The 25,852-nt window shown below is 35.7% G+C and overlaps 1 protein-coding gene across 4 annotated transcripts in view; it reads left to right on the forward strand.

Annotated features, from left to right (window-relative positions):
- The window catches only part of LOC127836523 (beta-adrenergic receptor kinase 2-like), a 417,424-nt gene that overhangs the window by 33,335 nt on the left and 358,237 nt on the right, over positions 1-25,852 (forward strand). For all 4 annotated transcript variants that reach the window (XR_008028815.1, XR_008028811.1, XM_052363173.1 and 1 more), the window contains exon 3: positions 4,996-5,069. Coding sequence is in view for 2 of the 4 variants with exons in the window: in XM_052363173.1 (XP_052219133.1) it covers positions 4,996-5,069 (74 nt within the window). In the remaining 2 variants the exon portion in view is untranslated. The remainder of the gene's footprint in view (positions 1-4,995; positions 5,070-25,852) is intronic.

The raw sequence follows: 25,852 nt of genomic DNA on the forward strand, positions 1-25,852 counted from the left end.
TTGTGTTTAGGTTTCTCATACCACACATTTTTTTACCCCTGTGACCTTGACCTTGAACTAAGGGTCCGCGTTAGGTTTCAAAATCTGCGTTCAGGTTACCAAAAATGCTCATTACTTCTATGTCCCTTGAGATATAACCTTCATATTTGGTATGCATGTGTATATGGACAAGGCCTTTCCATACACACACATTTTTGTTTACCCCTGTGACCTTGACCTTGAACTTAGGGTCCGCATTAAGGTTTCGAAATCTGCGTTTAGGTTTAAAAAATGGTGTCCGCTTTCTAATTCAAGTTGTTTTCATCCGAGCTTCACCAAACTTGGTCAGAAGTTGTATCTACAGTACAGCTAAAGCGGCACAAACATAATCCGCGGCTATGCCACGGCCAGATTATTAGTACGCGGCTGGCCGAATCGTGTGTTCACGCGGCGTATCGCCGTGGCACTCGGCATCGATCTGCGCAACGACGCCGAGTCTGTGTTAACCTCGCGTACTTTCGCGGAGTAAATCCGCCGCCGCGGATCGAGTGAAAAGATATCCACCTACATGTACATACATGCATGTGTAGCGTATAATTAATTACGCGCAACTGTTAATGTTTCGTTCGATTATCATTATTTAATATGTAATCCGAAACACACTTCCAAATTTTAATGCTAACGCGACCTTTGACAAATTCTAGCGTCAAATAAACAGTGCTAAAATATCCTTTGTTTCATAAAAAGCGCGCGAAAATTATGCAGACATGTAGAACGTCGTTTGGAAAGTTTGGGTGTATTTTGTGTTGTATAAATACATGAACATCACATCAGGCGTAAATCGCGTGTTCAGTTGAAAAAAACGCCCCGATTAGACGTTATTTCATCATCTCTATAAATAGTAACAAATGCCAAAATGTATTTGATACTTAAGGAAATATCGAGAATGTTTGTGTATCGTAAATATTTACCAGCATTTGCTTTAAAACTGGAATATACGGGATTATCTGGTAAATTAGTAGCAATATTAACTGTATAATATGAACAAAATAAAACGTGTTTATATACGCATATTCAAACAAAAGTTATAATAAGCTGATAATTAACAAAACAACAAATACGTCGTCACCGTCTTGATTATTGATGTGGCATCAAACTGCTAATTTTCTCAGCTTAAATTTAATAGCAAAATCAACATGAATTAATTTATAAATCCACCATATGCTGGAGCCTTGACCACTTGTATGTGCGAAAACATAATTACGTGACCTTGTTTATGTGTGAAATACATACATTACGGGCGGGAAACAAACTTAATTTTAAAGACACATTAACTATGCTTACATGTATATGCTAATACAATCCGCGCACAATAAATTTATTATGATTTTAATTATTATTATAATTGTTCTTTCAAAATTTGTTAACTACATGTAACTAATTATTTTAAAAAGATTTTTTATTTCATGATGCGCATCGACTCGGCATCATGTCGCGGATAGCGGCATGCCTCGGCGGACAGATGCGAAGTTTCGCGGCGAAATGCGACTTGCCGCCGCATACTGACGCGGCTTCAACGACTGACGCGGCATCAACTCGTTTCGCCTTGCCGCCGCAGATCGCGAAATACGTTTGTTCCGCTTTGGCGGTACTGTAGATGATGTCTAGGCCAAGTTCGAACATGGGTCATGGCAAGTAAAAAACTAGGTCACGAGGTCACTGAGTGCGTTTTACACATTCAGCATGGTGTCCGTTCTCTAATTCAAGTAGTTTTCATCCGATCTTCACCACACTTGGTCAGAAGTTGTATCTATATGATTTGTAGATCAAGTTCAAACATGGGCCATGACGGTTCAAAAACAAGGTCACGGGGTCACTAAGAGCGTTTTTTATACATTGAGCATGCTGTTTGCTGTTTTTTGTGCAGACAACATGCAAAATATTCTGTGTCAATGCGGAATGTGGGGATATTCGTCACGTCTGTGACAAAGCTCTAGTTAACAATGGAAGGAGTTGCAATCGGAGGACTCGTACTTGTTGACGATGTCTGTTTATTTAATGACGCTTGCTTTAAAAATCAACAGTTTTCGTTTAGCTGCCAGGTTTTTGCTAAGGAATCTTTTTCATGTACTTTACTTTCGAATTGTGTGACATCTTTGTTGCCCATTCAGCCGAATCACAAAACGCTTGAATTTAATTGCAAATATAATGAGCGCCTGATCAACACGGAGAATTTCCGGCACACAAATAATGCAAACATTATCCAAATCGAGGTATAGTCTAAAACCTGTACGAGACCGGATCGGACTACGCTTTGTTAAAAAGCAAAACAGCAGATATCATTAGTGTTTTTTCCCGATTGGGATTTTTTTTAGCCAATTTTGGGAAAAAAATATACTTTTTGCGATTGGGAATTTAATGGAATTTCGTCTATAAAATTGGGCCAATAAAAATCCTGACTGTCGAAATACTTATTTTAATACTAATTACAATTGCTTTTACCCCAGTCACTATTGTAATTCATAAAGAGTTGTTTGAAATGCTTTGACACCAGTCACTATTGTAATTCATAAAGAGGTGTTTGAAATGCTTTAACCCCAGTAACTATTGTAATTCATAAAGAGGTGTTTGAAATGCTTTAACTCAAGTCTATATTGTAATTCATAAAGAGGTATTTGAATTTGCTTTAACCCCAGTCACTATTGTAACTTATATAGAGGTGTTTGAATTGCTTTAACCCCAGTCACTATTGTAATTCATAGAGAGGTTTTTGAATTTGCTTTAACCCCAGTCACTATTGTAATTACAATAGAGTTGTTTGAATTGCTTTAACCCCAGTCACTATTGTAATTCATATAGAGGTGTTTGAATTGCTTTAACCCCAGTCACTATTGTAATTCATAAAGAGGTGTTTGAATTGCTTAAACCCCAGTCACTATTGTAATTTATATAGAGGTGTTTGAATTGCTTTAACCCCAGTCACAATTGTAATTCATATAGAGGTGTTTGAATTGCTTTAACCACAGTCACTATTGTAATTCATATAGAGGTGTTTGAATTGCTTTAACCACAGTCTCTATTGTAATTCATATAGAGGTGTTTGAATTGCTTTAACCACAGTCACTATTGTAATTCATATAGAGGTGTTTGAATTGCTTTAACCACAGTCTCTATTGTAATTCATATAGAGGTGTTTGAATTGCTTTAACCCCAGTCTCTATTGTAATTCATATAGAGGTGTTTGAATTGCTTTAACCACAGTCTCTATTGTAATTCATATAGAGGTGTTTGAATTGCTTTAACCACAGTCACTATTGTAATTCATATAGAGGTTTTTGAATTGCTTTAACCACAGTCTCTATTGTAATTCATATAGAGGTGTTTGAATTGCTTTAACCCCAGTCTCTAGTGTAATTCATATAGAGGTTTTTGAATTGCTTTAACCACAGTCACTATTGTAATTCATATAGAGGTGTTTGAATTGCTTTAACCACAGTCTCTATTGTAATTCATATAGAGGTGTTTGAATTGCTTTAACCCCAGTCACTATTGTAATTCATAAAGAGGTGTTTGAATTTTTTTAACCCCAGTCACTGTTGTAATTCATATAGAGGTGTTTGAATTGCTTTAACCCCAGTCACTATTGTAATTCATATAGAGGTGTTTGAATTGCTTTAACCCCAGTCACTGTTGTAATTCATATAAAGGTGTTTGAATTGCTTTAACCCCAGTAATTCATTTTAACCCCTGTAGCTACTGAATGTGAGCCAGGGTAATTTACAGAGATTTTCATCAACTTACAATCCCACCCATGTTATGTGCAGTTGGGTTGCTTTTGCTAGAAAGTATGCTGCTGATTGTTATCTAATGTGAATTTCTCTCTTCAACTTTTCTTGAGTAGATGCTGATGAATCTTAAATAATTAATGGAGATACCACTTTTGGTAGTCATGAAATGGTGCAGGATTGAGACATTATTTCTAAGTTTTCTGTACATAATTGCACCTTTCCAGATTTCAAGACTTCTTAAATTTAGCTATTTTGCTTCCTGTCACTGGTTTGTGGGAGATAGTGGCTGAAGTGTACAAATACATTAAGTTAAGAATATATCATGCGGAAAATTAATGTGTTAAAATTTTTGGCCAAGAACACTAGCTTATTAATTAAAGTAATTCTTATGAACTTCACACTGCTATAAGCGACATAAAAAACTGTCTTATGCACTAGTTGAAATTCTTACGAAAAATTGTTTTAAAAACTTTTTCAAAGTTTTTTGAGGAAAAAAGCTGCCCTTACTGATGTGTTTACATCCATTGATGTGTAATTATGAACCCCACAAAGTCACGTGATCCTGCACCTTGTGTACTAAGTCCACTATTGCTTGTGCAAGTATTGACGTGTCACATGGGACAGCATTGCCACAACAATCTCCATTGGACCCAGCGTCATCACAGTCAAGTTATGATGTTGGGCAGTAAAATGATTTGAGCCAGTTATATCAGTGATAACACCTTCCTCCTCTTCAACTGGATTTTCCTTCAAAACAGATTTTCTTAACCCTTTGTATGCTGGGAAATTTGTCTTCTGCTAAAATGTCGTCTGCTGAATTTCTAAAATTAGTATTTTCTTCGATTTTTTTTCAAAGAATACTATCCAAATAGTAACAGTTTGGATCCTGATGAGACACCACGTTCTGTGGCGTCTCATCTGGATCCTAACTTTTTGCAAAGGCCTTCGAAATTCGGTTCCCGCACTGAAAGAGTTAAAATGAAAAATTTCATACAGTGTAATGTACAGGCTAATTTGGGACCACACACTCCTGTTGAACTGGATTTTCATTTGAAGGAGTTCCTTTAAACAAAAAAATCAATAAAAGCAGAAAATGTAGACTGATAAGCCTGTGTGGAATGCACAGGCTAATCTTTGACAACACTTACAGACATGAATTAAGCTCAGTTTTCACAGAAGGCAACTTATGTATTCATAATTTGTATGCTGCTTGTGTATCTGTTTTCAGGTTATTTACTTTTCAAGCAGTACTGCGAAGAACAATGTGACGAGCCTGTTCCACAGTTGAAGTTCTATGATGAGGTATGGTTTGTACGTAATAATGCAATTTTTAATTGCGACTTAAACAGAAAACTAAACAATAGCTGTCAGTTAAATAATTTTTAAATCGGAAAGGTGTTTTGTTTGCCTTGAAGTGATATAAAACCTGGCAAAGTTGTTTGAGGAGACAAATGACAACTGTTTTGTTTGAGTTGTCAGCCATGGATGCAATGATTTAACAGTACTACTAATTGTTAAAGAGACACAAATTAAATCCTGTTCTGTTTGTATTTTAAGTGTTATAAAGCTTGGCAAAGACTGTTTAAAGAGACATGAATTAGTATTCTGTTTATGTCATATATGGATATATAATTTTATTAGCTCAGCTGTTTTCGGAGAAAACCCGAGGTATTGTCAAAGCCAGCTTGTCGTGTACGCCATCCGTGTCAAGGTTTGTTAAGGTTTTTAACATTGGCTCTAAAATCAAAGTCCTTCCACCTACAACTTTGAAACTTCATATGTAGATGCACCTTGATGAGTTCTACATGTCCACACCCATTTTTGGGTCACTAGGTCAATAAGGTCACTGTGACCTCTAAAAAAAAATTCTGACAAGCTTTCGCAGCCGAGTGTGGCACCCGTTATGCGGTGCTCTTGTTGGCTTAAGATTGGTTAAGACTGTTACATAAGCTTACTTTTGTTCTGTTTTATTGAAATTCATTGGCAAAAAGATTTGTTTTCATACTGCTTTGCTTGAGTTGTGTGTAAGAATTCAAAATATCTGTAAACACTCATTGAGAATTATGATACTTTCTGTGTGTGTGATAAGTGGTTGAAAGATTGAAAGATTACACAACTTTAGATTAGAATCCCAAACAGTATGATAGCAACCTATTTCTACAACAAATTAAGGTTTTGTCTTGTTGCCATGTTGAATGCAATAGGATCATGTACATAGAAATGTTTTATTGCTTCATAGCAGTAAAAAAACTTTGCCCTGGGGACTTTCTGATAACATGTAAAAGCGAAAGTGAATATCTGTTTACAGTTTCGCTGCGTTAGCATGTTAATGAATCGTCTGGATTATTTCATGTATTTTTGTTCATCACATACTGCTCTGATAGGGAATACATGTAATAAACACTGACTCGCGAGTTATCACACCTTTATTATGCCCCCCTTCGAAGAAGAGGCGGTATATTGCTTTGCTCATGTCGGTCTGTCGGTCGGTCGGTCTGTCTGTCGGTCCGTCCACCAGGTGGTTGTCAGACGATAACTCAAGAACACTTGTGCCTAGGATCATGAAACTTCATAGGTACATTGATCATGACTAGCAGATGACCCCTATTGATTTTGAGGTCACTAGGTCAAAGGTCAAGGTCACGGTGACTCGAAATAGTAAAATGGTTTTTTGAATGATAATTTTAGAATGCATACGCGGCCAACAGGGCACACTCTGAACAATATTACTGAAGCAACTGGTCTGTAATCCTAAATCTATAATTATCAGTCCAATGAAACATCATCCTTTTAGTAAAATACAGTGGATCAGTAAAAATATTATCAGAATATGAGATTTTTTGTATATTTTGTATATTAAATATTGTGTTAATGTTTAATTTTGTTGATTAATATAAATATAAGCAGGACAGGGGAGGTAATACACTACAGGGGAAACAAATGCAATAAGTTTATAAATTTATTGTTACAGATTTGCCTCCTTTGTAATATATTTAAATTTTACCAAATGTAAGGCTAACTGCATTTTTGTAATGCATACTACTACTACTACTACTACTGCTACTACTACTACTACTACTACTACTACTACTACTGCTACTACTGCTGCTGCTGCTGCTGCTGCTACTACCACTACTACTACTTCTTCTACTACTACTACTACTACTACTACTACTACTACTACTACTACTACTACTACTACTACTACTACTACTACTACTACTACTACTACTACTACTACTACTACTACTACTACTACTACTACTACTACTACTACTACTACTACTACTACTACTACTACTACTACTACTACTACTACTACTACTACTACTACTACTACTACTACTACTACTACTTCTACTACTGCTACTACTACTACTACTACTACTACTCTACTACTACTACTACTACTACTACTACTACTACTACTACTACTACTACTACTACTACTACTACTACTACTACTACTATTTCTTTTGCTACCACCACCACCACCTACTACTACTACTACTCTATTACTACTACTACTACTACTACTACTACTACTACTACTACTACTACTACTACTACTACTACTACTACTACTACTACTACTACTACTAATAATAATACTTCTACTACTACTACTACAACTACTACTACTTCTACTACTACTCTACTACTACTACTACTACTACTACTACTACTACTACTACTACTACTACTACTACTACTACTACTACTACTTCTACTACTACTACTACTACTACTACTACTACTACTATTTCTTATGCTACCACCACCACCACCACCACCACCACCACCACCACCACCACCACCACCACCACCACCACCACCACCACCACCACCACCACCACCACCCACATTGACAAAAAACGTATTCAGTGACAAAAAACGTATTCACACAATGGCTGCTACTACAACTTATAGCCCATATAGGGGGGCATGCATGTTTTACAAACAGCCCTTGTTGACATTACATAACAGATTAACACCAATTAGCTGTAGAAGGTTGTTTTACCTCTAAGCAATTCGGTCAAACAGATGGATAAATTAATGAAGCTGTGATTGTGGCCATTTTTGTACCGGATTGCCGAATTTCGAATTTCAGATTTCCAGTTTGAGTGAATGCGGAAAAATATATGCCTATTGTTATATCTTTTCACTTGATCAGCTGCGTTCATATGCGGCAGATTTATTCCGCCATTGCACTTATCCATGTCTTGTGCCTCGGGGATACGCCCTGTGAACACACTACGCGGCCGCCGAGTACTTCTGGCGGTGGCGTGACCGAGGATTAAGTTGGTTCCGCATGGGCTGTACTGTAGATGGTGAGGTGGGGAAGGATTGTAGATGGTGGGGGAGGATTGTAGATAGTATGGTTGGGAAGGATTTAGCTTTTTCATAACATTTGCATCAAAATGACGCACTGCAGATAATAAACAGGGGTATAAACTGAGAAATTTGCTCATTTCTTGCAGTGTGTAGCATATTGGAAGGCAGGATTCTGCTTCCATTGAAAAAGCTGTATTGTGAGTCAACAAATTCTCTTTAATTTAGCTTCCAGTTCAACAATTGCGTAACTAAAATCCTGCCATACAGTTCAGCTCAAGTATTTAACAAACTGTGTCAACAGATTTAGTTGTCATCAATACATTGTATTTATCATGAAATGATCATCATGTTTTTAGGCTTGGGCTTGTTAATTCAATAAGTCACCTCTGCATACAAGAAAAGATGGGATTATTATGCATACTGTGTACCTTCTAGCTTATTCTAAGAATGCTTCATGTTTCACTTTCAAAACAGAAAAATGAATTATGGCTGTTCCCAAGATGTCTTTCCTGATGTGTCTAAAAAAATTTTTTTACATGTTACAGTTTTTTCACAATAAAAACAAAACATTAATCGTTATAGTTTGCCACATTAATGCTAAAATGCTAAATTATATTATTCTATTTGATAAGTAGTGAACATGTACAAAATGCCAATAACTTTATCAATCTTTTTTATCAATCAATTTCAAATTTAGACATTTTCCCCCTCATAAAACCTATATACTAAATTCAAGAGGAATTAGGGAGAGGGGAAAATATACCTTTTCAACTAGGGAATGAGGTGAATGTTTCCCCAAATAAAAACCACTGTCTAATGATATGAATGAGTATCAAGGGGCTATTCCTAAAGATAAAAAAGATAAGAAACAGAAGTTTACTCCTATTTGCTGGGGTGTTCATACATTTTTCAATTAATGTAGGTTTTCACCGTATTATTTTCTTCTGAAATATTATTATGTCTGGCCCATTAGATTAAGGTCTAGGAAGATTGTGATATTTAACATAAAAAGTTTGACATCATTGAGTTTCATTATTCTCTTATTTTATACCTTACTTGGTGATGTGAATTACAGTACAGTCCACGCTTTTTCCCCAATTTCCCTCGCTACTCCGCGGACACTCCCACGGAGGGAGATTAAGAACATCCTGAGATACGCGGAGTTTGCATGATTGGTGCTGCCAACGTTAACAATCGACAAATTGATAAGCTGACGCTGCAGCCCTCGGTGTTGGGCAACGCCGAGGAAACTCCGTGTTTAACGAGATAACGATCAATTTAACTTTGTTTGCTTTCCGGATTTTCAAATAAAATTACATTCATTACAAGTACATACAGTACAGCCAACGCGGAACAAACATATTTTGCGATCCGCAGCGGCAAGGTGCAACGAGTCGATGCAGAGTCGGCCGTTAAATCCGAGTCAGTATGGGGCGGCAAGTCGCATTTCGCTGCGAAGTTTCGCATCTGTCCGCCGAGACATGCCGAGGCAAGCCGCGATCCGCGACATGACGCCGAGTCGATAGGCATCTTCAAATCAAAATCTTTTTTAAATGATTAGTTAGTCAAAGAAATTTAAAAGAACAATTATAATTATATTTTAAATCAAAATTAATTTAATGTGCGCGGATTCAATATAGATAAAGTAGTTGTTAAAAAAGCATGCTGTTGTTGTGTTTTTAGAGATTGCATTAATTTTTGTTTCTAAAGAAATTGCTGTCATCCGGATAGAAATAATTATTATTTTAAAACAATGCAACTAAAAGAAATCAAATTAATAAAAACAAAATACCATTATCAGAGGCATGTTTAAAGTAACAATCACGCTCAAAAATATCGAATATTTCGTTAAATAAAGCTAACCCATAAGAAAATCAATGTTCCTTTTAGCAAAATGCAAACTTTCAACGTTAGATGTTGTCTGGTATAATTGATTTAACGAGATACAAAATGCTCGTTTTTATTTTTTTGTGGCAACAAATATTTCCATTTATATCTCCCGTGAAATATCCGAACATTTACGGGCGAACACGAGATTGGATACGGTAAGCGTCGGAAGCATGACGTAGCTCTCATGAATAATCATTTTGTGAAATCAAAATGAATTCTGGGTAACTGGAACTTAGCGAATGCGAAAATGGCTTGTATAAATTATGCAAATGAACGCAACCCGAATGAATCCGATCCTGACTCGAAAGCGAAAGTAAATTACATCGTGGAACGATATTTAGATATTAAGATGCTTAAAACTTGCCGAATGCTTGTAATATAACGTTTTTACATCAATGTTTCTTGTTTTTAGGGTCTTCCTATTGTAATTTACCATCGTATGGTACTACTTGTTGTCGAATGTTTTTAGCATAATACAGTAGCCGTATATATTGGTGAGTGTGATAGTGACTTTAATAAAATTCCAATAATCATTTGCCATTGTCATTTTTAGAATCGGCTAAATAACTTTATGTTACTTTGTGTGTGTTTATTGCGCCGTATGATTATTGTCTTTATATTAAACGTTCAACAAACATATTTGTTTTGGGTTTAATTTTTACGACAACATGTATAAGCATATAAACATATTTAATGTGTCTGGCCAAGTTAGTTTGTTTCCCGCCCGTAGTGTATGTATTTCACACATAAATGTCACGTAATTATGTTTTGGCACATATGAGTGGTCAAGACTCCAGCAGTTGAAGGATTTATAATTGCTTGTTGTTTTTTGCTATTATATTTGAGCTGAGACAATTAGCAGTTTTAAGCCACATCAATAACCAACACTTATTTGTTGTTTTGTTAATTATCAGCTTATTATAACTATTGTTTGACTATGCTTATATAAAGTAGTTTCATTTTGTTTATATTATACAGTTGATATAGCTAATCATTACCTGATAATCCCGTATATTCCAGTTTTAAAGCAAAGTCCGGTAAATATTTATGATAGAAGTGCTAAAGACACACACACATTCGCAATTGTTCTTAAGTATCAAATACATTTTGGCATTTGTTACTATTTAAAGATGTGATGAAATAGCGTCCAATCGGGGCGTTTTTTTTTCCCTTGAACACGCATAAATCGCCTGACGTGATGTACATGTTTTTATACACCACAAAATACACCCAAACTTTCCATGCGACGTTGTACATGTCTGCATAATTTTCGCACGCTTTTTATGGAGACAAAGGATATTTTAGCACTGTTTATTTGACGCTAGAATTTGTTAATGTTGCATTAGCATTAAAATTCGGAAGCGTGTTTCGGATTACAAACTTAATAAAGCTCATTTCAGAATCGAACGAAACATTAACATTCTGCGTAATTTATTCAACGATAATTTGTTATGGCGAATTACGCTTATTAAAACGTGAAAATAATAAATATGAAAGTAGCATAAATCTAGGTTTCTATGCTACACAAATGTACATGTAGGTGTATATCATTTCACTCAATCCGCCGCGTATGTATGCGGTGGATTACCTCGTGAAAGTACGCGAGGTTATAACAGACTCAGCGTCGTTGCGTGGATCGATGCCGAGTGCCTTGGCGATAAACCGCGTGAACACTCGACACGGCCGCCGCATACTAAATTTCTGGCCGTGGGGTAGCCACGGATTATGTTTGCTTGTGCAGTCTGCAGTCTGCACTGGCTAACCAGCCATAACACTTTATTTCTAGACAATGGATTTTGGTTTAGATCAAGCCAAAAAATACATAAATCAGAAAGAATGCGCAAGTTAATATGGGACAGTACTAAAGATACCTTAAATAAGCCCATTTTTCCAGAAACTGGCTCAATTTTATTAGACATAATAACAATATACCGCTTAAACTTACTGAAATTGCAAAATCAGATATTGCACAATGCAAAGTTTTTGTATCTCAATCTCAAAAAGGTGAATATTTTTCCCAAATGACAGCCTAAAATTCCAACTAAGGTTTTACAAACATAATTATGAAACTAAAATTCCAACTAAGGTTTTACAAACATAATTATTAAACTAAAATTCCAACTAAGGTTTTACAAACATAATTATTAAACTAAAATTCCAACTAAGGTTTTACAAACATAATTATTAAACTAAAATTCCAACTAAGGTTTTACAAACATAATTATTAAAATACTTTTTTTTATCAATCACAGCATTAATTTTGTCTCGCTATCAGGCTCAATAAATTGAATCTTAATGAGTACTGTATTATATACATGATATTGAAAACACTTATTCTCAATTTGAAGGATTTGTAAGCATAAACACAAAACTAACTAACACTACCAATTTCCCAACTTTGTCAACATGATTTTTCCTATTCAGAAAGCCATGTATTCATTCTGAAAATGGTGACAAAATGAATTCTTTTTGAAACTATGCAAATTGTTTCAACTTGGCCATACCATTAATAATGCAATGACATTGGGAGAATTGAGACAAACAAGCATTTAACAATAATGAAAAGATGTCTTCTTGTCTTGTGATCGGAATTGCTGAATCTGGAAGATATGTTCCATTGGAGCATTAGAGGGAATGAAAAATGACATAAATTTAAATCTTTTATACGACTTGCTACATTAAAATGCCAGGATTGACATAGAACTATCATTATTTCTGTTACTAAAATTGATTGTGCAGGGATGAAATTTTGTTTAAAGAAACTGATTTTCCTAGATGCAGATTGTCGGGCCTTAAAACATAGTGTTTGTTTATAATCTTCGGAAATGAATCCCTGTCATGGTCTTCTTGTTCATGGTGTAAAGCAGGATCAATACAACAGATGGAGTATTACTATTACAAGTGAAGACTGGAATCAGATGTTTAAGAGTTATATGTCTTTCAAATCCTCTGAGATCGAAATAACCAATGGACTTTTGTTAACGTTTTCAGATTTTGAAGGATATAATTATGGCAACTATACCACAAGCAACTAAGCATCATAAATTTTAACTCACCACCAGCATTTCTCCAACCCCTCCCAATGACATCCTGGCCCCTTGGAATGTTGGATTGTTTTGATAGAATGTTCTATTATGACAATGTTGATATTGACAAAAAATATTTTATTAAAATCCTGGTCAATGTTTATTTAAACATTTCAATAGAACAGAAAAATGTGTTTTTATGTTGGTATTATTGCTTTGAGTGTTGAGGATGATGAGATGTATATGCTGTTAGTTGCAAATATACTTTCTGTTCTGCTCTAAAAATTTCAACATAATTACATGAAGATGATCCAACAATTCAATTGTCAAAGCGTAGCTATAAAAATTAATGTTAATTGATGCATTATACCTTTCACCAGTATTTCTATTAGCATAAATGGTAACTTCCTTCTACAGGCAATTTTTGTTCAAGTTTTATAACACCATCAGCATTTATTAGGAGTGGATTGTATTGCATTATTCAGGACATTAATACTGCACAATTCATGGTCTTTCAGATTTTGTTTCTTCATTTTGGACCAATATAAATTTTGCTTTTTTGAAAGTTTTCAGTTTCTTATCCAGTGTACATGTATGTAGAAATTAATACAGTATACTTTTCATGGGTTCTTTAAATAACAAAAATCCCCTAAACCATTTTACCATGTATTTATCTTCCTGTACCTGTTGAAAGATATTTTGTTACTATGCACAGATATTTTATTACAACTTATGAGAAATGTAATAAGAAACCTGCTCTACAAAAGGCGTTATGGCTCTGTCAGAACTGATGATTAGGAATGGATGGGAAAATAAATAATGTGAAAAAAAAGTAAATAACTGACTGAAAGTAGATTGATATTGCTGTAAGTGCTTTAAGGAGACTTGTTGTATTCAAGTTTATCTGGTAGTCAGTGGTCCTCACTTGAAGTCCTCACTTGTAGTCAGAGGTCCTCACTTGTAGTCAGAGGTCCTCACTTGTAGTCAGAGGTCCTCACTTGTAGTCAGAGGTCCTCACTTGAAGTCAGAGTTCATCACTTTCAGTCAGAGTTCATCACTTTTAGTCAGAACTTGTTCAATGTTGTCAGAGGTCCTCACTTGTAGTCAGAGGCCCTCACATGTAGTCAGAGGTCTTCACTTGTAGTCAGAGGTCCTCACTTGTAGTCAGAGGTCTTCACTTGTAGTCAGAGGTCATCACTTGTAGTCAGAGGTCCTTCTTTTTAGTCAGGGGTCCTCACTTGTAGTGAGAGGTTCTCACTTGTAGTCAGAGTTCTTCACTTTTACTCAGAACTTGTTGTCACAGGTCTTCACTTGTAGTCAGAGGTCCTAACTTGTAGTCAGAGTTCTTCACTTTTACTCAGAACTTGTTGTCAGAGATCCTCACTTGTAGTCAGAGGCCCTCACTTGTAGTAAGAGGCCCTCACTTGTAGTCAGAGGTCTTCACTTGTAGTCAGAGGTCCTCACTTGTAGTCAGAGGTCCTCACTTGTAGTCAGAGGTCATCACTTGTAGTCAGGGTCCTTCTTTTTAGTCAGGGGTCCTCACTTGTAGTGAGAGGTTCTCACTTGTAGTCAGAGTTCTTCACTTTTACTCAGAACTTGTTGTCACAGGTCTTCACTTGTAGTCAGAGGTCCTAACTTGTAGTCAGAGTTCTTCACTTTTACTCAGAACTTGTTGTCAGAGATCCTCACTTGTAGTCAGAGGCCCTCACTTGTAGTCAGAGGTCCTCACTTGTAGTCAGAATTTCAAGTCACAGGTTTAATTGTTCATATTGAATATTTGTCCATTGTTTTGCTGTATTGAATACATCTACAGTCTTGTTAGAAATTGTTGACTGGGTTTCAACAAAATTTAAACTGTATGTACTTTGCATGACCTTTACATGTCAGAGGCCCTCACTTTTAGGCAGAACTTATTGTCAGAGCTTGTAGTCAGAGGTCATAACTTGAAGTCCTCATGTTTACTCTTTACTTGTAGTCAGAGGTCCTCACTTGTAGTCAGAGGTCCTCACTTGTAGTCAGAGGTCCTCACTTGTGGTCAGAGGTCCTCACTTGTAGTTAGAGGTCCTCTCTTGTAGTCAGAGGTCCTCACTTGTTCTCCACACCTGTTCTCAAAGATCTACACTGGCTACCCGTACAACACAGTGTAAAATATAAGATTATGACTCATACTTTCAAAGCACTCAATGACCAATCACCCATTTACATTAAAAACTTGCTTAGCATCTATAAACCAAGAAGATCACTTATATCACAAAACAAATCGACAATATTAGAAATACCATTAAATATAAAAGGCTCCTATGGTGACAGCAGCTTCGCAGTAGCAGCTCCAACTCTTTGGAATTCACTTCCTTGTGGAATCAGGGATGCGAAATCATATTGTTCTTGTAAAAGGTCACTAAAAACACACTATTACATTGAGGTGTACGGGAAGTAAATCTCCGGGGGCAGTGTGCTCAGTTATGTGAACTTGTGACTGAGGATTGCCTCACACACCTGTCATGTCTCGACACCCCTTCCCTGCCAATTACACATTTTTAGCTCATCTATTTTTTGAAAAAAAATTATGAGCTATTGTCATCACCTTGGCGTCGGCGTCGGCGTCGGCGTTGGCGTCGGCGTCCGGTTAAGTTTTGCGTTTAGGTCCACTTTTCTCAGAAAGTATCAATGCTATTGCATTCAAACTTGGTACACTTACTTACTATCATGAGGGGACTGGGCAGGCAAAGTTAGATAACTCTGGCGTGCATTTTGACACAATTATGTGCCCTTTTTATACTTAAAAAATTGAAAATTTTGGTTAAGTTTTGCGTTTAGTTCCACTTTTCTCAGTAAGTATCAATGCTATTGCATTCAAACTTGGTACACTTACTTACTATCATGAGGGGACTGGGCAGGCAAAGTTAGATAACTCTGGCATGCATTTTGACAGAATTATGTGCCCTTTTTATACTTAGAAAATTGACAATTTTGGTTAAGTTTTGTGTTTAGGTCCATTTTATTCCTTAAGCATCAAAGCTATTGCTTTCATACTTGCAACACTTACTAACTATCATAAGGGGACTGTGCAGGCAAAGTAATGTAACTCTGACTGGCATTTTGACAGAATTATGTGCCCTTTTTATACTTAGAAAATTGAAAATTTGATTAAGTTTTGTGTTTAGGTCCACTTTATTCCTACAGTATCAAAGCTATTGCTTTCATACTTGCAAGATTTATGAACTATCATAAGGGGACGGTGCAGGCAAAGTTATGTAGCTCTGACTGCCATTTGGACGGAATTATGGGCCCTTTATACTTAGAAAATTTAAAATTTGGTTAAGATTTATGTTTTGGTCCACTTTACCCCTAAAGTATCATAGATATTGCTTTCATACTTGGAACACTCACAAACTATCATAAGGGTACAGTAAAAGGACAAGTTGCATAACTCTGGTTGTCATTGTTATGGAATTATGGCCCTTTTTTGACTTAGTAACTTTTAATATATGGTTAAATTTTGTGTTTCGATCCATTCGAAGTATCAAGGCTATTGCTTTCAAACTTCAAATACTTACATGCTATCATGAGGTTACTGTACCTGGCAACTTGAATTTTACTTTGACCTTTGAATGACTTTGACTCTCAAGGTCAAATTATTAAATTTTGCTAAAATTGCCATAACTTCTTTATTTATGATTAGATTTGATTGATACTTTGATGAAACTACTCTTACCTGACATACCACAATAGACTTCACCCAAACCATCCCCAGTGCCCTCCCCCCCTCCCCCTCCCCCCTCCCCCCCCCCTAATTTTTTTTTTTTTTTTTTTTTTAAGATCATCTCACAAATGACCACCACACCCTCACACTATACCCCCACCCCCCCCACCCCCCCCCCACAATTTTTTTTGTTTATTTTATTTTTATTTTTTTTTTTTTTTTTTTAAGATCATCTCACAAATTATCACCACACCCTCACACTATAACCCCCCCCATTTTTTTTTTAAACGGTTATGTTTGAAATACCGTCCAACCATCGCACCCAAACCCCCCCCCCCCCCCCCCCCCCCCCCGATTTTTTTTTTTTTTTCTTTTCGCTTTTTTGGAAGATAATGTAATAAATGTCCACAACCCCACACTATACACCCCTCTTCACTCCACTCCTCCCTCCTTTGTGATTGAAAATGAGAGTCCCTTCACCTTTCAAAAGAAAATAGATGAGCGGTCTGCACCCGCAAGGCGGTGCTCTTGTTATATTCTTTTTATAGCTGTTTTCATGTTTTACCAGTCAGAACATATTGCTTTTCTCTTAATCTTTTAACATTACACTGTGGAATTAATGTCACCTTAGGTCTTATCTCGGCACAGCCTCCTTCGGTGGCGTGGCGCGCAATGTCCTCGACCTAACAGGGAGAATCGTTCTATGTCTGAAAGCATGTTTTAGCTCTCTGTGTAGGACCCGCTTTGCTACCGTAGGGGTTGCGTCTTTGCTTTTACAACTATCTGAGTGTATCATGCTCTGTTTAAGGGTCCGTTTTATATATTGAATGTTCATTTAATCAATTGATTTTTAATTCTAGTACTTTTAGATAAATTCCTTCAATCTTGGTGTATTACCTATATTGTTATACATCTTGTTATATGCTTGTGTTGTATTTTATACTGAATTATGTCATGTAATTTCATGTGAAGCGCTTTTGAACGCACAACTATGTGTGAAAAGAGCGCTATACAAATCAGGTATAATAATAATAATAATAATTGTAGTCAGAGGTCTTCACTTGTAATCAGAGGTCCTCACTTGTAGTCAGAGGTCTTCACTTGTAATCAGAGGTCCTCACTTGTAGTCAGAGATACTCAATTGCAGTTAGAGGTCTTAACTTGTAATCAGAGGTCCTCACTTGTGGTCAGAGGTCCTCACTTGTGATCAGAGGTCCTCACTTGTAGTCAGAGCTCCTCACTTGTAGTTAGAGGTCCTGACTTGTAGTCAGATGTCTTCACTTGTAAGCAGAGGTCCTCACTTGTGGTGAGAGGTCCTCACTTGTGGTCAGAGGTCCTCACTTGTAGTCAGAGGTCTTCACTTGTAATCAGAGGTCCTCACTTGTAGTCAGAGGTCCTCACTTGTAGTCAGAGGTCATCACTTGTAGTCAGAGGTCCTACTTTTTAGTCAGAGGTCCTCACTTGTAGTCAGAGGTTCTTACTTGTAGTCAGAGCTCCTAACTTGTAGTCAGAGTTCTTCTCTTTTACTCAGAACTTGTTGTCAGAGATCCTCACTTGTAGTCAGAGGCCCTCACTTGTAGCCAGAGGTCCTCACTTGTAGTCAGAATTTCTAGTCACAGGTTTAATTGTTCATATTGAATATTTGTTCATTGTTTTGCTGTATTGAATACATCTACAGTCTTGTTAGAAATTGTTGACTGGGTTTCAACAAAATTTAAACTGTATGTACTTTGCCTGACCTATACGAGTCATTTCAATTATTTTGATTTGTTACAAAAAATGGGGATACATAGGGAGCTACTCAAATATTTTTATTTGAAGTATATCATTATCAGGTTGTTTTATATATAATTTGATAAGAAATGATAAGTCAGCATTATCATGTTCTAACCATAGGTGTACAATGCTGAATATTAACCATGAAAATTCAAAAAGCTGTAGACAGAGCTCTGAAGATCGAAAATCAGGCTGGTTAATTCCAGCTTCAGCACTTTGTGTATCAACATATAGCTAGAAATGTTGTCAAGCTTCCAACATATCAGAAAATCGTGACATACAGTACTGTTTGATATTTCTGCAATAAATTCTGGTAATTAGGATGCATTACTCTGTTTCTGAATGTCTCAGGAGAAGAAATGGATTAAAATGATGGCATTTAAAAAAATTTCTCTTAACAATTGATTGTGTTTAAATGATGTGAATCATTGAATTTCAGATTATTTCCGTTGACAGATCAATAGCGTCTTGCAATTTAATACTTGACTGATTTTTTAAAGCTTTGTTATGGAATGTTGTATGACTGATTTATGTGAAAGATAAAAAAATTGTTACCTGTGCTATCTAAATACAAGTAACAACCAATTTTAAACAAATGTGATATTTAAAAAATTGTATTGGCTTTCCCTGACTGCTGGGCAAAAATATTAACGGCAGTTCTTGGTAGCAGATTGTTTATAATAATGTTTACAGTATGCAAACTTAAAGCACTTAAGAAGATAATGCTGACTTTATAAATTATGTAACTATTCATCATGCATTGTCATCAGCACACATATATGATATATATGACTATTACCTTTATAGATTAAAGTACGGATTGGTTTATTACTTAACCCTGCTTAAAAAATCCCCAATTCTCCATGGGGTTAAACCCAATACCTCCTGATTCAAAGGAAAATTCTCTACTTTGAATCTTTGAACAAAAGCTCATATAGTAAGGAAGTATATGTGACTTTATTGAGTCTTGTTCTGGAAAAATGTAGCTTAACTCTTTCAGTGCTGGAACCGAATTTTGAAGGCCTTTGCAAACAGTTTGGATCCAGATGAGACGCCACAGAACGTGGCGTCTCATCAGGATCCAAACTGTTTGCTATTTTGATAGTATTCTTTGAAAACAAATCGAAGAAAATGCTAATTTTAGAAATTCAGCAGACAACATTTTAGCAGATGACAAATTTCCCAGCATGCAAAGGGTTAATGCATATGCGTAAAGGCCCAGATTAGCCTTTGTGCAATCTGCATGAAGCCCAATTTCCACAGAGCAGTGCTCAATTGTTTATCAACCAATTATGTAATAACCATCCACTTCTGAGAAATAATTCTTTGAATTATTTTATGCCCCTGGATTAAATGATCTTGGGGAATATAGTTTTTTGCCTGTCTGTCTGTCTGTCATTGTATGTTTGTGTCTGTCATTGTATGCGTGTGTCTGTCCAAAACTTTAACATTGGTCATAACTTTTGCAACATTGAAGATTGCAACTTGATATTTGGCGTGCATGTGTATCTCATGGAGCTGCACATATTGAGTGGTGAAAGGTCAAGGTCATCCTTCAAGGTCAAAGGTCAAATATATAGCTTCAAAGCACAGTTGGGGGCATTGTGTTTCACAAACACAGCTCTTGTTGGCATTACATCCGTGGGAGGTGGAATTTATCCTCAATGCTTTATTTAAGTGCAGAGATAAAATGTAAGTAAACAATTGGGATCGAACACTGAAACTCCTTTAAATAAGACAAAAGCTCTACTGTGTGACAATAGAACATGTATTTTGGTCATAATAGCAAAGAACTTGTGTGTGTCCCTTTTACATGATGACCCCATGTAGTTGTATTTTTAGCCCACCTCATGTTGTGTCTGTTGTTTGTCAACATTTCCCATGTGAACACACTCTTGAGACAGTTATTGTCCAATCTTGATGAAATAATGTCATAGCCCTTGTCTCAATAATATCTTGCCCAAGTGTAAAGTTGGTCTTGTGGGGTCAAAACTAGGTCATAATGTCAAATTAAAGAAAAGGTCAAAACAACTGGTCATGATGTTAAATTAAAGAAAAGATTGAGAACACTCAAGAGGTCACATTTATTACCCAATCTTCATGAAACTTGGTCAGATCATTGGTCCCAATTATATCTTGGCAAAGTTGGAAAGTTGGTCATGCAGGGTCTGGAACTAGTTTCTTAGGTCAAATGAAAGAAAAAGCCTGTGAGTTTTAACAGGCAACATTTAGTGCCCGATGAAACCTAGTCAGAACATTTGTCCCTCTTGTATTTTGGCTTGGTTTCCAATTGGTTCATTTTGGAGTCAAAAATTTGTTGACTCGGTCAAAATTGAAAGACAAAAATGCTTTTAAACACACCAGAGGTCACGGTAACGTTTGCCCAATTTTCAAAAGACCTAGTGGGAACATTTTTCCCAATGATTTCCAAATGAAGTTCAAAACTAGGTTAAGTACAATAAAAAACTAGATTATTGGTTCAAATGAAAAAAGACTTTTGAACACTATAGAGGCCAACTGAATAGCCCAATCTTTATGAAACTTGATAATACACTGTAACTCCAATATAAAGATGATGACAGGATCCAAGCCAGAAGAAGTATTATACACAGATTCATGTTATAAGTTCTGTCATTCGCCAATACATGCTTATAAACCTTACCGTAGAGATAACTGTATACATACTGCTTTTCTAATGTGTATATATATCCATTAATCCTATAAAATAACTACATGAATTAAAAACAAAGTCTGACCATTTATGACAATAAATATGTTTAAGAAATCATAAATGCAAACATATGCCATTTTTCAGAAGTGAATGTGTACAGAGCATTTTGGGACAGCGGTTTCATGGGTCACTGTTCAGAATTAATCATAACAACCAATGGAGAGCGAGTTTAAATTGATATTGAATGCAATTAGATATAAAGCAATATTTAAGTGCGTCAAACTGTCATGAAAAAAAATGCTACCAGAGGATATCCTGAAAATCACAAGAAAATAAACGTGAATTTCTGTAAACAACTACCATGCGTTTGCATGGAACTTATCGAATTGATTACTTATTTAATTTCTCTTTGCCTGTTATGTTTTCACTTTCGTTTTAGCAGACAATATTTAAATTCATATTGTCTACAAATAATAGAATGGAGAGAAACATGTATCCTAAAACTTGTCAAATCTGTCGATGATTCAAACAATCTATAGCAAATACATTGTAACAGCAAAAGAGCACAAAACACATGCTTTTTTCATACCTGTATTGCACCAAACAATATATAATCACACTTAAATTGTAAAATTCCAGAAATGGTTCATTTCTTATTGATTATAATTGAGCGGTTATGCAATTGGCATATTGGACGCCTCCATTTCAAGAATAAGATTTAGACCGAAATTGAAGTTTAGAGAAAAAATGGGAGCCTTAAAGACAAAACAGCGTTATATTTGATGCAGCGCTATAACATGGAGTATTACATTGGATTAACAGTGAAACATGTATGCCCCAATTATATCTCAGCTGAGTTCAGAACTGGTTCATGTGGGATCAGAAATGAAGTCACGAGGTCAAATTAAAGAAAAAGCTTAGGGAAACTAAAGTGCAACATTTAATGCCCAATCTTCATAGAACTTTGTCAGAACATTTACCACAATGTTCAATCAGTTTGGAACTTGGCCACATGGCAGCAAAAACTAGGTAAATTGGTCAAATTGACTTAACAGCTTGTAAACATTTTTTCGTCAATCATCTTGAAATTTGATAATAAGATTTCTTTAGAAGTTATCTTAGCTTAGTTATAAAGGGTTTTTAAGAGCATATGTCTATACTTTTGAGTTCCTTCTGTTGTCATGTGAGCAACGTATAGGGCTTTTGGCGATCTTGCTTCTATATTTCGGAAAATTCATTTTTATGGATCTGAAAAAAAGCTGATTTTTAGCTCACCTGTCACAAAGTGACATGGTGAGCTTATGTGACCGTGTGATGTCCGGCGTCCGTTTGTGTGTGCGTGTGTCCGTCAACAATTTGTTTGTGTAGACAGTAGAGGTCACAGTTTTCATCCGATCTTTATGAAATTTGGTCAGAATGTTTATCTTGATGAAATCTGAGTTGGGATTGTATTTGGATCATCTGGTGTCAAAAACTAGGTCACTAGGTCAAAAATTAGGTCACATATTAGGTCAAATAATAGAAAAACCTTGTGTAGACAATCGAGGTCGCTGTTTTCATCCAATCTTTATGAAATTTGGTCAGAATGTTTATCTTGATGAAATCTGGGTTGGGAATGTATTTGGGTCAACTGGGGTCAAAAACTAGGTCACTCAGTCAAAAACTAGGTCACTAGGTCAAAAACTAGGTCACTAGGTCAAATAATAGAAAAACCTTGTATAGACAATAGAGGTCACAGTTTTCATCCAATCTTTATGAAATTTGGTCAGAATGGTTATCTTGATGAAATCTGGGTTGGGATTGTATTTGGGTCACCTAGGGTCAAAAATTAGGTCACTAAGTCAAATAATAGGAAACCTTGTGTAGACAATAGAGGTCACAGTTTTCATCTAATCTTTATGAAATTTGGTCAGAATGTTTATCTTGATGAAATCTGGGTTGGGATTGTATTTGGTTAGTCAGGTGAGCGATTCAGGGCCATCATGCCCCTCTTGTTCATAGTTGTCACAAAATTGACCTATTTCAGAATCGTTTCATGAATTAAATAACATATTTAATTATATTTTTATGAAAAACATGGGTTACATAAGCATTTATATAGTTGAATTAACAGCACATAAATATCAAAACATACACCAAATGTCTTGGGATTTGCATTTATTCAGTTTGTTACTCAAAGTGTGTCATACCCCACAATAACTCTGAACCATGATATAACTGATTTGTTGTCTTTATACGTGATCATAATAATATTTTGCATGATAAATGTTGGAAGCACCAAAAACTGACAGCATGCTCTGTCTTTTGCCTGGGCAGCCATAGAAAATGGTGCGAGGGAAAAAACATAATTAATTCCAAATATGGTATTACTGAGAAGACGAACAAAGCAAATTGGCAATCGAAGGAATGTTGTATGGAAAGGTTATCAATCAGTCTGTGAACAATCAAAGTCACACTTTTTTATTGAACGCCTTGAAAGAACCATTATGTATTGTAAGGGATGGAAAAACTTATTGAATATTTTGAAATGCCTTTTTATTTAGGCTTGCTTTACAGCATTCATATTGCATTTGCTAAGACACTCTTATACAATATCATCATTGATTTTCAGAGCTTTTTATGCATTTTTTGGTGATTTTGGGACTTCTGCGACGAAAACATTACTAAACTGATTTCAGTCTGAATCAACGTTTGTACAAATATAGGCCTACAACATTTTGCCTGTTGCCAATAGAAGACTGTTTGTCTTGAAGTGCCCATGTTGTAAAATGGTAACTATCAGATGATTTGAAACTATTATGTTTCAAGCAGGCCATAATTCATGTTAATTCTAAATAAAATCTTTTGGTTTTTTATATTTCATTGCTCAGAACTGGTCCAGACATGGCACTAGTATTGAAATAGGCAATAATCAGTAATTTACCAACAAAAAACACAAGATTGTTGTTCAAGAATTAAGATAAAATGCTGTTTTAAATTACATTTTTGGTACAAAACGGCCAATTAAAAATAGATAAATATAAGAAAATTTTATAGTACTGACAGTGCGCAAAAACAATCATGTGTATCTTTTCCTCAAAGAAACAGCATGTATTTTGATCATTAAATACTAAACCCTTTCCCTTATGTGCAAACAGCATAAAACCAGAACAGCCTGCGAGTAACTCGCAGTCTGTTCAGGTTTTATGCTGTTTGCTGCTCATCAGTATCTAATGGTTGGAAATGAAGCCTCAAAAACTTGAACCTAGTAAAAAAGGTCTTCAATTGAGTTTAAGTTCCCGAGGGGCTACAAATGTGTCAAAATACATATTTAAGTGGTAAATGGTTAAGGAATTCTGAGCTCCTGGGAGACATTGTATTCTTTCAGTTTCTACATTCCGATTAACTTATACCAGGGATGTCAATAAATACCATGGTCAATGTGGTTTGTGCAGCGTTTAGTTGGAAGTAGACAAAAACAACAAGATATTTGTGTAAAAAGAGTAAATGTTGAAAGGATTAAAGCCAAAGACCAGCATCTAGTCTACACTTACAGTAGTGATTTTGATTGCATGTAAATGGGGAACTCAACATTTCTTTGTGTTTTTTTTTTATTGGTTTACAAAAATTATTTTGAAAATGGTCCATCGGGCGGTCGAAAAAAAAAAAAAAAAAAAAAAAACATCATTGGAAAAAAAAGTTAATGCTAATTACATCAGAACAAAGACAACATATCTTTTATAACCTTAAAGGGGCCTTTTCACAGATTTTGGCATTTTTTAACTTATTCATTAAATGATTTATATCGATAAATGTAAACATTGGATCGTAAAAGCTCCAGTAAAAAATCAAGAATAAAATTAAAAAAAGGAAAAGAACATTGCCCGGACCAGGTTTCGAACCAGTGACCCCTGGAGTCCTGCCAGAGTCCTGAAGTAAAAACGCTTTAGCCTACTGAGCTGTTCCGCCGAGTACACATGCTGTGCGTATTTTAAACCTTATGTAAGCAATCTTCGTAGTTTCACAAAATTTAACGACAAAAACAGAACTCACCAAATTATTCAATCGATTCGCGTTGCAACGCTTTATAATTTTTAGGTTTTAAAATCGTCAAAAGATGCATACAATGGCTCTATTAGACCATGGTAAATGTTCAGTATTACTGTTTCCTCACAAATATCATAACTAAAACGAAAATTTGCGAATCTGAAACAACTTTTTTCAATTTTGTCAATTTACCAAAGCGTGAAAAGATCCCTTTAACACAGAGACAAAAAATCAAATTATGCAATGAAACACATCTATATCTTCAAATGAAATGAGTCCTAACAGCACCTTATGTAACATCAGGCAATTTTAAACACTCCATTACATGACATGCGTTCTTCTCCCATTAAAACGAAAAACTGCGCTTCATTTCCATAATTGAATGCGCACCATTACGCAATGCGATGCCCGTTGCATAAATCTTATATAAGATAAACTACTCATACACAAATTACCCGGTATGTGTTTGCTCTTACTCGACTTATGAGATCGTACATGAAAAAAAAATCGAGGTAGATCGATCCATGCGTCGTCGCGGTAATGTTTGTCAAAGTTGTTGTTGTCATGAAAACTCGTTGATTTACAACGCAAAACGTCTTATTTGAACTGACGCGAATTAATTTAATCATATTTGTCAACTTCGCTTTTGCTTTATTTT

This window comes from Dreissena polymorpha, chromosome 1, assembly GCF_020536995.1.
Source record: "Dreissena polymorpha isolate Duluth1 chromosome 1, UMN_Dpol_1.0, whole genome shotgun sequence".
Classification (NCBI taxonomy): Eukaryota; Metazoa; Mollusca; class Bivalvia; order Myida; family Dreissenidae; genus Dreissena; species Dreissena polymorpha.